The 12512-nt window shown below is 42.7% G+C and overlaps 1 protein-coding gene across 1 annotated transcript in view; it reads right to left on the minus strand.

Annotated features, from left to right (window-relative positions):
• Nucleotides 1-3463: 3463 nt before the first annotated feature.
• IWS1 (IWS1, SUPT6H interacting protein) overlaps nucleotides 3464-12512 on the minus strand; it is a 39166-nt gene continuing 30117 nt past the window's right edge. Inside the window, exons 13-15 of the mRNA XM_021713286.1 lie at nucleotides 11893-11949; nucleotides 8910-9021; nucleotides 3464-3833 (exon numbers count right to left, since the gene is read on the minus strand). Coding sequence (XP_021568961.1) covers nucleotides 3702-3833; nucleotides 8910-9021; nucleotides 11893-11949 — 301 coding nt within the window. The 3' untranslated portion in view covers nucleotides 3464-3701. The remainder of the gene's footprint in view (nucleotides 3834-8909; nucleotides 9022-11892; nucleotides 11950-12512) is intronic.

Below are 12512 nucleotides of genomic sequence, written 5' to 3' on the forward strand. Positions count from 1 at the left end.
TGGGAGCAGCCACTGCACTCTAGTCTGGGTGACAGAATGAGACTCCAACTCAAAAAATAAATAAAATAAAATAAAATGTTCAACATCAATAATTACGGAAATGCAAATTAAAACAATGAGATACCACCTCATAGCCAACCAGATGGCTACTATTAAAAAAAAAAAGCAACCCATAAAATTTCAAGTGTTAGCATGCATAGAAACTTGAATCCCAGTGTGCTGTTGGTGCAGGCCCTAAGAAATATTATGTGAATGTTACACTTCCTCAAAAAATTAAAAATAGAATCACCATGTAACCCACCAATTCCACTTTCGGTATTTATGCAAAATAATTGACAGAAGGGTCTTGAACAAGTATCTGTACATCTCTGATCATAGTAGCGCTGCGCACAGTAGCCAAAGGTGGAGGTAACCCCAGTTCACTGGTAGATGAATGGATACACAAAATGTGGTATATTTACACAATGGAATGTTACCCACATTAAAGTGGAGAAAAACTCGGACACGTGCTACAACATGGATGGACTTTGAGGACGTTATACTAAGCGAAGTAAACCAGTCAAAAAAGGACAAACACTGCATTATTCTATCTATATTCCATAGCTAGAAGAGTCAAAATCATGGAGACGAAAGTACAATGACCACAGTAGAATGAGTAAGAGCTGGGGGGAGAACGGATGGGAGTTGTTTAATGGGTAGAGTTAGTTTTGCAAGATAAAAAGATTTCAGATGGATGGTGACAATGGCTGTACAACAGTGCGGACATGCCCAATGCCACTGAACAGGAAGTACGCTTAAAAATGGTTACAATGACGAATCTTATGTTAAATAAAGATGATTCTGTAACACCCTGTCCAAGTGGTCAAAGTTAACATCACCAAATCCTGGGACACACTAGAGTCCGTGTTCTTGGGAGAAATATGCTTAAGTATGTGGGGCCTGAGACACAAACTGTCAGCAAGCTACTCTCATCTGGGTGTGCAAATAAGTAAGTTGGACTAAATAAAAATTAAAACCATCTATGCATAAAATTGCACAATCAACAGTGAAAAGACAATCTACAGAAACAAAATATTTGCATGTCATATATCAAAGCATTAACATCAGAATATACAAAGACCTCCCACAACTCAGTAAGAAACCCAACATTATGCATACATAAGTTAAAAAAATGTGGCAACATGATAACACTTGGTAATTATCAGTGATGACTGTATAGCTTATTATGCTACCTTAGCAACAATTATACATTGGAAATATTTCAAATTAAAAAAGTTTTTCTGGCCAGCCAGGTTTGAGATGCCCTAAATAAACCTTGTACTAAGTAAGCATCATTTATACAGAAACTAACAATTTTTCTTTCAAAAACTGGAGAATCTCTCATTTAAGTTTTTACTTTATTACTTGGAAATGTCTTATCCTATAAAAGTGAACTCTTCAGTTAATTGGAGTTTACCCCATGAAATCCCCAAATGGCATAACTTTAAAATCTTAAAAACTACCTTCTCACCTTTAATAATGATCAATATCCATAAAGTACCACTAGTTGGCTGTTTTTTTGGTTTTTTTTTTTTCCTGAGTCGGAGTGGCACTCTGCTGCCCAGACACACTCACAGCCACAGCAGCCTAGACCTGCTGGGCTCAGGTGATCCTACCGCCTCAGCCTTCCAAGTAGCTACAACTACAGGCATGGGCCACCACACTTGGCTAATTTTTCATTTATTGGAGATGAGGTCTCACCAAGTTGCCCAGGCTGGTCTTGAACTCATGGGCTCAGGCAATCCTCTCACCTCGGCCTCCCAAAATGCTGGGATTATAGGCATAAGCCACTGTGCCTGGCCTGCTTTTTCAAATGTTTTTATATAAAACATTGCAGAAGTTTGGGCTTTTGTCTCCATCTAGTGGTTCACTATTACCTTCTAATGCGTTTATGTACATGCTTTTTACAAAGTATTATATTCTATTTATGCTTTTTTTTTTTGAGACAATTTCACTGTTGCCCATGCTGGAGTACAGTGGCATGATTATGACTCACTGCAACCTTGATCTGGGCTCAAGTGGTTCTCCTGGCCTAGACTCCTGAGTAGCTGGATGCCATCATGTCCGGATAATTTATTTTTTTGTAGAAACAAGTTCTCACTATATTGCCCAGAGTGGTCTCGAACTCCTACCCCTAAGCTTGAGAAGTTTTCATGAGTAGTGTTTTAGTGCACAAACTTATGCATGTTATTTTAGCAGTTTAGTTTGATGGTAAGTCTTATTTGTTTTTGAAAACCAAGGTACCAACTTGGATCTGAGCAGGATTTCTGTAAGATAGTTTAGTGAAAAACTTTTCTTGGGTTTATTGTGACCTATCAAAGATCTCTCACAATTGTCTGTAGCAACTACTAAGATAATAAGAGCATCACAAAAATAGAGCAATAAGATGGCCGCAAACTAATTCTTCTTTCTCCTCATTGCCCAACTGCTCTAAGAAATTGGTATTCTGACTTTCAATCACATCCATGTTTCCTCTAAGACAATATTTCTTCACCCTTTTTCCATGATGACCCCAGCCGAAGAAAAATTTAAATTAAGATGAAATAATTATCCCCTAGCAGAAGCACACTAAAACTTGAGATTCTGCTGGTTATTTCCTTTCAACCCCAACTGGGATACTACAACTCAATTCTGAAGCAACCAGATCGAGTGCTAGAGTCCACCAGCTTAAGGGCTTGGTCATCCACAGGACTGCCCACATTTCAGATGCCAGCCACAAGGGAGGTATCCAGGCCATCGCTGCTTCTGACCGACTGGCTACAAATCTGGGTTCCCACAACTCTCTCAGGTCCGAGAAGTTGCTAAACTGATTCACAGAACTCAGGAAAGCACTACACTTACGAGTTTCCTACAGAGATGCACATCAGGAGGACCAGCCAAGTGGAGGGACACACAGGGGGAAACCTGGGAGGAAATGCAGAGCCTCTGTGCCCCTCTCCCCCGTCAGGGCCCCTAGCTCTCCAGCCCACCAGTGCACTCACCAGCCAGGAGGCTCCACTGGGTTTGATGTCCAGAGATCTTAACGGAGGACTCGCCAGGCAAGCACGGTGGGTGAAATGAAATAGGCCATGTGACTGGATCTCAGGCTCCCAGGTCCTGCTAGCTCAAAGTTTCAATCCTCTAATTAGGTGGTAAGGTCTTTCCAGTGACCAGCCTTCAACCTCAAACTATCTAGGGGCCCACCATGAGTTGCCTCATTAGAATAACAAAGACACTCCAGTCACTCAGGAAGCCCCAAGGGTTTTGGACATTTCTTGTCAGGAACCAGGGAAAAAGGCAAATGGCTCATTATACCACAGTCAGGTAGAATTGACCTTTGAAAGGTCACAAACCACTGTAACACCGTAAGATTTTTCCACCCACCAGAAACCAATTTTTGTCCCTATTATGAATGCATCCTCTAAGACAATGAAGAGACAGCCCCCCAAAACCAGAACGAAATTTTATTGTGTAAAGTTTACAGAAGTATGACTAGTATTTCTCTGTACAAAGTACACAACAAATGGTTTTAAATATAACTGAGAGAAATGCGAGTCCTGTGACAACATGTGATACAAGCTGAACCATTTACAGACACACTAAAATTTTTAAAAAATATCTTCTTTCTCCAGAGTCCACTGCGCATTTCTTAGAGTAGTGATGGGGACACGTCCCAGGCAAGGTCACAATGGCATTTTATTGCCCTCGATGCTGATTTTCACTGCGTGTGCAGATCTGCTTTTTTTCCTGATATCTGTGAACTTTCTCATCTGTTTATCCAGTCGACTGATACCTTTCTTGGAGGTTGCCTGAAACTAAGAGTGGGGGAAAAATTAAAGAGCAAACTACTGAAATACATAAAGGTAGTTTTGTCTTTCATCTCCCCATATCTGAAAGTCGGCATTCAGGAGAGCGCCTAGCTCTAGAATAACCAGATGCATTCTTGGTGACTTCAAGAATAACAGAACAAGTATACGCAGTGTCAGAAACACATGTTAAACTTTCTCAATGAAGAATAATTCTGCTGTTTGTGCTTTATTTTTAATTTTACCACAGCCCACGGAAACCTCCTGGATGAAAGAAAGGGGGAAAGTTGAGACTCTGATCCTCCCAATTCCATTATCTACATTATATTACATCTCTTTGTTCCTCCCTTCCAAAGACCAAGTTTGGAGCTGAGCACATACACTGTCAAACAGTACTGGCATAAAAAAGGATCATCTTTTAAAGCAAAGGAAAGTCATCTGAGGAAAAGTCTCAAGCATAATAAACAGAATGAGAGAATTAGAGAAGCAAACCGGTACGTGAGGCTCTATAGAGTTTTAGACTTGGGGTGAATCCCTGCTCTGCCCCAGCAAGTTCTGTAACCCTCAGCAAAGCATACCCTGGCTGGTAACTCCTTCCAGGACTGCTGAGAGAAGGAAATGAGATAGTGAGTCAAACCCAAGCAGAGTTAAGCACACAGTCAGTACTCAAACTAAAAGGGATGTAGTGCTATTATTACTACTTCACAAGCAACTAGATTCACATTAACTATACATACTTGACTTAACTAAGGGTTGGTTTTGGGGCTAGTTCTTTCTTTCTTTCTTTCTTTTTTGGAGTTTAGAGTCTCACTCCAAAGTGCTGAGACTACAGGCTGAGCCACTGAGCCTGGCCTGGGCCATTTCTTTATATCCTGAAAAGACTGTATGCGTTACAAAGATGTGATCTCCCAGAAACTGACACCTTTTAGAAATGTTGAAAAGGCCAGGTGGGGTGGCTCACACCTGTAATCCCAGCACTTTGGGAGGTAGAGGTGAGAGGATTGCCCAAGCCCAGGGATTCGAGACCAGCCTGGGCAACTTGGCGAGACCTCGACTCTACGATAAATCAAGAAACAATGTGCCCTGATTTTAGCATCAGCGGTCAGTCTGCACTGGAAGCCTCACCCACTCAAGTCTCTGCCTGCTCCCAGATACCCAGCAGCTCCACACACCAACCTGGCCTCTTACCTTTGCCTGCTTCCAGGACCTCTGCTATAGTCTGAGCCCTGTTGGATCTGTCTAGGCTCAGCTAGACACAAAGATGAGTGCCAGCCTACTCCTCGTGACAATACATATGACTCCTAGCTGACAGATGCTTTGTTACCCCAAGCCTGAAAATTACAAAAGCCATAGTATCTAACATGCTAAATTCAATGATCTCCCTCTCAACTCATCACTCTATGCCATACTTCTTCAGGACATTAAAAGTGTATGATGCACTGTTTTACGAGAGAAAAACAGCTTAAATTACGGTACAACCTTTGATGACACAATATGAAATCACTAAAGAATGCTTACTGACATGGATTTTGACCATTTTAAATAAAAAACAAAGAAGCCCAACAAAGTATAAAAGAATATGATCTTGAAATAGAAAAAGTAATGTTTACACACGCATATAAAAAGGATAAAAAAAAAAACCCCAAAATGTTAACATTCAATTGTAGTGGGATTAAAGGTGACAATTTTATCTCTGCTTTCTGTATTTTTAAAAGGTTACGCAAAAACACATACTGCTTTTGTCACTTTAATGCTACTTTAAAAGCATTCCATAGGCTAAATTAACATATACAGATACAATGTAGTGCAGGTTACTACATTATTTAAGAATGAGAAACCATAGAGGAATGAATAAACAAATTATGACATATTCACATGATAGACCATTATGTAACCATTAAAAATAATAAATCTACAAAGTGGTTTAATGCAAGGAAATGACCAAAATAACGTACAGTACAATTTTATAGAAAGTATCAACAGAAAAAAGGCAAAAAATGTCAGAATGTTTTTGATTGGGAGGACCATGAATAATTTTTCTCTTTATAACCTTAAAATTGCCTACAATTATAAAAACTCAGTTTGAGGCATAACTGGAAATACACATCTAAAACCTCAAATTGTAACAGTGGTGATTTAGAGGAAGAACAGGACTTTGGGTTACTCTATAGTGTTTTATCCTTATTTATCCGATTTCAGAGATAAAAATATTGGCAGAGTTCAGTGACTCATGCCTGTAGTCCCAGCACTATGGGAGGCTGAGGTGGGAGGTTCACCTGAGCCCAGGAGTTCAAGACCAGTCTGGGCAACATAGCAAGAGCCTGTCTCTATTTTTTAAAAATTGTATTAAATAGAAATATTTAAAACAAAGTGTTTCATTTGAAAGCCATTACTCTCTCCATTTTTCTCCTTGGACCTGTGTTTCCTAATAATATGCATTAGTGTCTGCAATGTGGAAGCCTGAGTGAGAGTGCAAGAAATCTTCCTGAACAGGGAGGCAGTGTCAGGTGGTTTAAGGATAAATAAGTAAGCCGGGCTCGGTGGCTCAGCCTGTATTTCCAGCACTTTGGGAGGCTGAGGTGAGTGGACTGCCTGAGCCCGCAGGTTCGAGACCCACCCGGGCAACTTGGCGAGACCTCATCTCTATAATAAATCAAAAATTAGCTGGGCATGGTAGTGTGCGCCTGTGGTTCCGGCTACTTTGAAGGCTGAGGAGGAAGGATTACTGGAGCCCTGCAGGTCGAGGCTGCGGTGACCAGGAGCGTGCCATTGCACTCCAGTCTGAGCGAGGGAGTGAAACTCCAACTCAAAATAAAAAAAGGATAAATAAGCAGGAGTGCAACACAGGATCATCAGCCCCTAGTGCATGGCTTTTTCTTCTGGGCAGAGCTCTACAGGCCATGCTGAGGCTTCGATAAATTACCTGCACATAACAATTATGTGGGGTTGTTGGAGATGCAGAAAAGGAGCCCTCCTTGAGTTTTCCTCCCTTCTCACTCTAGTAGGAGGTTGGTCACTCATCCCACCTCCCTCCACCTGCAAGGAGGTGGGACCAGGTGCTTGGCCCTGCCGGGCATGACGTATGCTTCCAAAGGAGCAGACTGGTCAAGAGCTTTACTACATTTTTTTGCCATCCAGAAATTCCTAATTCTCAAAGATAAAAGTACTGGGGAAGGAAAATATTATAAAGAAGAGGGTATACATAAAGAGGGAAGAGACCATGAAAAAAAGGAGAAAGGGGCCCAAGAGAAATAGGGATGGATGGGGCAGGGACACCAAGAAGATGTGGCCAGGGGACAAGGAGATGAGTGCAAACAAGAACAAAGAAAGGAAGCACAGACAGAGGAGGACGTTCTCGGCACAGAACTAATCCTCCTCTATCCTTTACTTATTCTCAAAAAATAAGAAAGCATGCCTTGCTTGATGGCCACTCAACAGCAAAGTGAACTGGCAGGAAGGTGAGTGAAGTCCATGGGAACAATTGCCAAAGCAGGGGCCAGGGAGAAGCACAGAAGGCAGGCAAACACACACAGGCTCTCCTCTGTGCGCACTGCAACAAAGGAACCACCAGTAATCTCAAAGCACAGTGTGTCAGCGAGTCTGGCCTACAGACGTTCTAACATCCATTATTTTTGTTGAGCAGGAGGTCTCGCTCAGTTGCATGATCACAGCTCACTGTAGCCTCAACCTGCTGGGCTCAGGCAATCTTACTGCCTCAGTCTCCGGAGTAGCTGGAGGTGTGTGCCACTACACACTACACACTACAGGTGTGTGCCACTGTGCCTAGCTAATTTTTAAAAATTTTCTGTAGAGATGAGGTCTCGCTATGTAGCACAGGCTTTAAAGTCTTTTTTTCATTTCTGACCATGTTCTGTGTACTAATCAAATAATCAAATTCATCTTCTAAATATTCAGCATCAGGATTTATGCAACGAGTCTTCAAATGTGTGCTGCTGAGCCACTGACAAAAGGAAAACAAACCACCCTCCTTCCACGAAGAAGCCACTAACCAGTTTATATGCCTAGAATGCAGACCATTACCATTCTGTGTCCTAACAAAAACCTTTCCCACCAAAACAAGTACCAGCCAGGAAGACCAAAATGCTTACCAGGGAAGTAATTATCTATTAGACTCTAGATTACTGAGGAAGGCAGGGACTTCCATGTCAATTTCTAAACATTCAGTAAGAGGCCTTTAATGTGCCAAGGTGCCTGTTAGGGTCATTATTTCAGAAACTAAAAACTGGGCTGGCCTTTTCTGATTAAGAAAGCGCGCGCGCGCACACACGCACGCACACACACACACACACACACGCTGGCCTTTTCTGATTAAGAAAGCGCGCGCGCACACACACACACACACACACGTTTTCACTGACTGCTAACAACTCAAGCCCATGCACAGTGCATGCTTCCTTGGGGATACCTCTTGGATACACTCTGGTAGGGCCAGGCCTACAGGGGCATCCTGTTGCCTTCAATGCTGAACTTGACAGCACGATGCACTTTGCTGAGTCGTTTCTGTTCTGCAAATCGTCTCTTATGCTTTTCCAATCGGCTTAGGCCCTTTTTAAGAATACCAGGCTAGAAAGAGTAGTTTGATTAGAGAATAAAAAAGATTACTGAGCAACACTCAGTAGTGTTTACAATGATGTCAGAGGAAGTGTCTACCCTAAGATATTTCACAATAGAATTGCTTCAACAGTTGAAGAGAAAGGGAGCGGTAGACTTCCAGAAGCCGGTAAAGTTCTTTCTCCTGATTCTAAAAAACAAACAAACAAAAAAACTACTCTAGGCCTTAAGATTCACTTGAAGTAAAGGGGATTAATAAGAAGAAAATTCTTTACTGGATAATGTTGCTGTAAACATGAAAAAAAGTTCATCAGCAGTTAACTTTAACCAAGGGTAAGTAATACTTTTCCTTTTTCTGACTGCTCGATTTGTAACTTGGCTAGACAAAAGATCAGAAAACAGACCTCTATGAATCAGATAAACCGCAGGAGCAATGAGTGTTATTAAACACGAAGTGGAAAATAAAACAGTAATCTGCATCTGATCCACTTTGCTGTTCCTCTGAGTGCTTACCCTGGATGACTCCATTTCCACATTCCACTTGGGCCTGACAACATAGTCCTTGTTTGAGGGCATCGGCACCCTAGCCCGGGCACAAAATCCAGGATCTCCAGGTCTAAGAGCCCTGAGAAAGGGAAGAGAAACATGCTGCTTATGTAGCCAGCTGCAGGGGGGCCCAAGGGCCATTTCAGACCCTTGTTCTAGAATCCCCTCCATTCAGCTGCAATGCTTCAATGCCCCTCAAGGTCACCTAATGTCCCCCCCATCTCTCTTAGCTAGCCTTGTCATCACACTCATTACTGTATGAATTCCTCGCTTCCCTTGCAAAGCCAACTTCCTCTGTATTTGCATGAATCCTTTTTGCCTTTCCTCAACTTCAGATATAATCACGCACGCCCCTTTCCCTTCCAAGGCTGGTCCTTCCAGCAGGATTTGGAACCCTAATTTCTCTGGTCTAATGAACTCACTCACAAGTTTACTTGTGAGATGAAAAATCAGGCAGTCAAAATGACCCCCTAAAACTGAGTATACTCATAAAATAGTTCACATGATTTTGCATATGGAACTCATATAGTAATTTGTTTATTTTTGTAAAAAATCTTTTAGAAATAATTACAGAATCACACGATATCACAGAGAATCAAATGATACAGAGGGAGATCCAATGTCTCTCCCAATGGTAACAATTTGCAAAACCAGAGTATAAGGTAAACACCATAATACTGATGTTGATAAAATCCATTCATCTTTCATTTACAGATTTATTTTTATTTTTTTGTAGAGACGAGATTGTGTGCTGTGTTGCCCAAGCTGGTCTCAAACTCCTGGTTTCAAGCAATCCTCCTGCCTTGGTCTCCCAAAGTACTGAGACTACAGGCATGAGACACTGTGCCCAGCCCAATTCTCTGATCTTATTTACATTTCTGCAGTTTTACTTGCACTCATTTGTGTGTATTTAGTTCTATGTAAATTAGAGGGCAACCATGCTGGACTAAAATAAGATTACCATCTTTGAAGTAAACTCTATCTGTAGATGTCTGGGCGTGCAAACTCCTCAACTTTGGGTAACTGCCTCTAGTGGTAAAAGGGGAATGGGTGCATGTGTGTGTCTACCGGGGGTGGGCAGGGAACAGCAAAACATTCTCAATTGTTTCTATTCCCTTCTTGAATGCACCCTGTGGTATTCTTTCTCAGCAGCAATGCAGTAACCACTTAGTGTGCCCCATCTGTAACATTAAGCTTCTACAACCTTCATACGTGTGTGAGCAGATTGTCTTGACAAAGAAAATTCCCTATTACTTTTATTTCCTCCTGAAGCCACTGCCTCATCATCAACTTATCTGCAAACTACACTGATCCCTCTCACTCGTTTCCCGTTCTCCTCCTGCCATCTGGGTGGTGCCTGTCTGCCAACTCACTTGCAAAAACCTCCGCAGCACCTGCCACTGCCCTACGCCGTCATCACTGTCCCCTCTGGTGCAGCCTCATTCGCCTCCAGATTCAGCCCAGGACCACAGCCACTCACGCACCTTCACTGGCTACTCTCCTTTTCACAGTTGTTCACTTCATGTCTTACTCTATGCCTTCCCGAATCAGCAATCCTTTCTATGGAGAAAACCATCAAATCCATGTCTCTAATCCAAGTATCTCTTTATTTATCTAGTTTTTTGAGTCGGGGTCTCACTCTGTCACCCAGGCTGGAGTGCAGTGGCACCATCAAGATTCACCGTAGCCTTGACCACCTGGGCTCAGGAGATCCTTCCACCTCAGCCTCCCGAGTAGCTGGGACTACCAGCCTGTGTCACCATGCCTGGCTAATTTTTTAAATTTTTTTTTGTAAAGACTAGGTCTTGCTTAGTTGCCTAGGTTGGTCTCGAACTCTGAGGATCAAGCAATCTTCCCACCTCAGCCTCCCAAAGTGCTGAGATTAAAAGCATGAACCACTGCACCCGGCCCAAATAGCTCTCTAAATACCAAGCTCTAGGCCTATGATATCTAGAGGAATATATCATCAGGCATCTCACACGTAAAATGCTCAAAACAGAACTAATATACACCCACAAATCTACTCCTCCCTCCACTTTAGTGAGTGGTAATCCCACTGTCTCAGGACTTAGGCCTACAGTCTTCAAAGCCAGCCAACTTCTCCCCCAGTAAGTCAGCACGCCTGGGAGTGCTGCCTGTGTAATGTCTTCTCATCTTTTGCTACCGCATGACTGTCACCATTTAGCTGTGTCTCTGCCTCTGTCCCACTGCCTTCCTACACAACACCGCCAGTGTCCTCTTCTCAAATCAAATTTGATGGCTTCACACATCCAGGCTCAAAACTTCCTATGGAATCACAGAGAGTGAAAATGCCTCATTCTGATTCAAAGCCTTCGCTGACAAACTGACCCCATTATTCCCTATATCGCATTTCAAATACCGTAGGAGCTACTCTGACAGTCCCAAATTAACTTGTCTTCCCAACTGTACCGTCCCTCGCCTTAGGCACCACACCACCGCCCAACACCTTCAATCTGCTTCTCCTTCCGAAAACAGGCCTCGCACACTCACCCCGCAGCTCTGTCTAAGCACTCCCTTTACCTATCATCACCCCTCTTGACTTAACACTTTTTGAGGGCATGGGACATTTCTTTTTTTCTAAAGCAGGATTTATTGAGAGGACAGAAAAGCTCCCACAGTGGGAGGGGACCCTAAAGGGTTGCCTACATGGAATATTTCTAATTCACTGATGTACTCGCATAGCTTAACACGGAGTCCAGCATTTAGCGAGGAGAAACAAATTCTTTACTGGATGAACTATTTTCTCATTTTGCCTTATATATCAGAGTAGTCAAAAAAACGCTTTGTAGATATTCAAAAAATGTTAAACTGAAAATCACACCTCACCCATGTGACCATACCATTTCATTTGCTATTCTTCTTAAAACAATGCAGCAAACATAAATTCTCTATTTAGTCTAAGAAGAAAAATTAACACCAAAAAACTTACTTCTCCTCTCCTGTCAACACCTTTTCTAGGTCTCTTCGGGGTGTCTGACCACCAGTGCTGCAAAAGTAGACAAGGACACACTAGGAATGTCAGAACCTTACCACCAAGCAAAAGAGCAAATTAAAATATCAAACTTCGACTGTAACTCGTTTCTTTAACACTGGATCAGGAAAAGTAATGCCTAATCTTTAAAAAGGACAACTCATTTAGGTACTCATTTATGAAACAGGTTTCAGTGCGGGTGAGCCCTAACTGCCATTATCCACAAGTAATGCTTCTGCCCTCCTGGACGCAACGATACCCAACGTATGATGCAAGTCACACCACTATAAATTTTTCCTTCTAGGAGCGCGGAAATGGGACCAAGGAGGCTGTTTTCTGCAAGGGGCTGGAAGAGCACGAGCAATCAGAACTGCGAGGGGCCACAGTTCATGGAACTGACCCTGAAAGGCCTTGTACAGGGAGAGAGCCCTCACCACACACTGTCCCATTTGAGCTAACAGGGTATCGTGAGCTACACAGACACATCAAGCAGAGGAGAGGAAGCCCCGTCACCCTGCAGGGCCCCTGGGACCCTGCCTGCAGCACAAGACTGAGTCGCAGCTGGCGGTGAACTCCCT

The sequence above is a fragment of the Carlito syrichta genome, unplaced genomic scaffold (assembly GCF_000164805.1).
Source record: "Carlito syrichta isolate Samal-C Ts95f unplaced genomic scaffold, Tarsius_syrichta-2.0.1 Scaffold304402, whole genome shotgun sequence".
Lineage (NCBI taxonomy): Eukaryota > Metazoa > Chordata > Mammalia > Primates > Tarsiidae > Carlito > Carlito syrichta.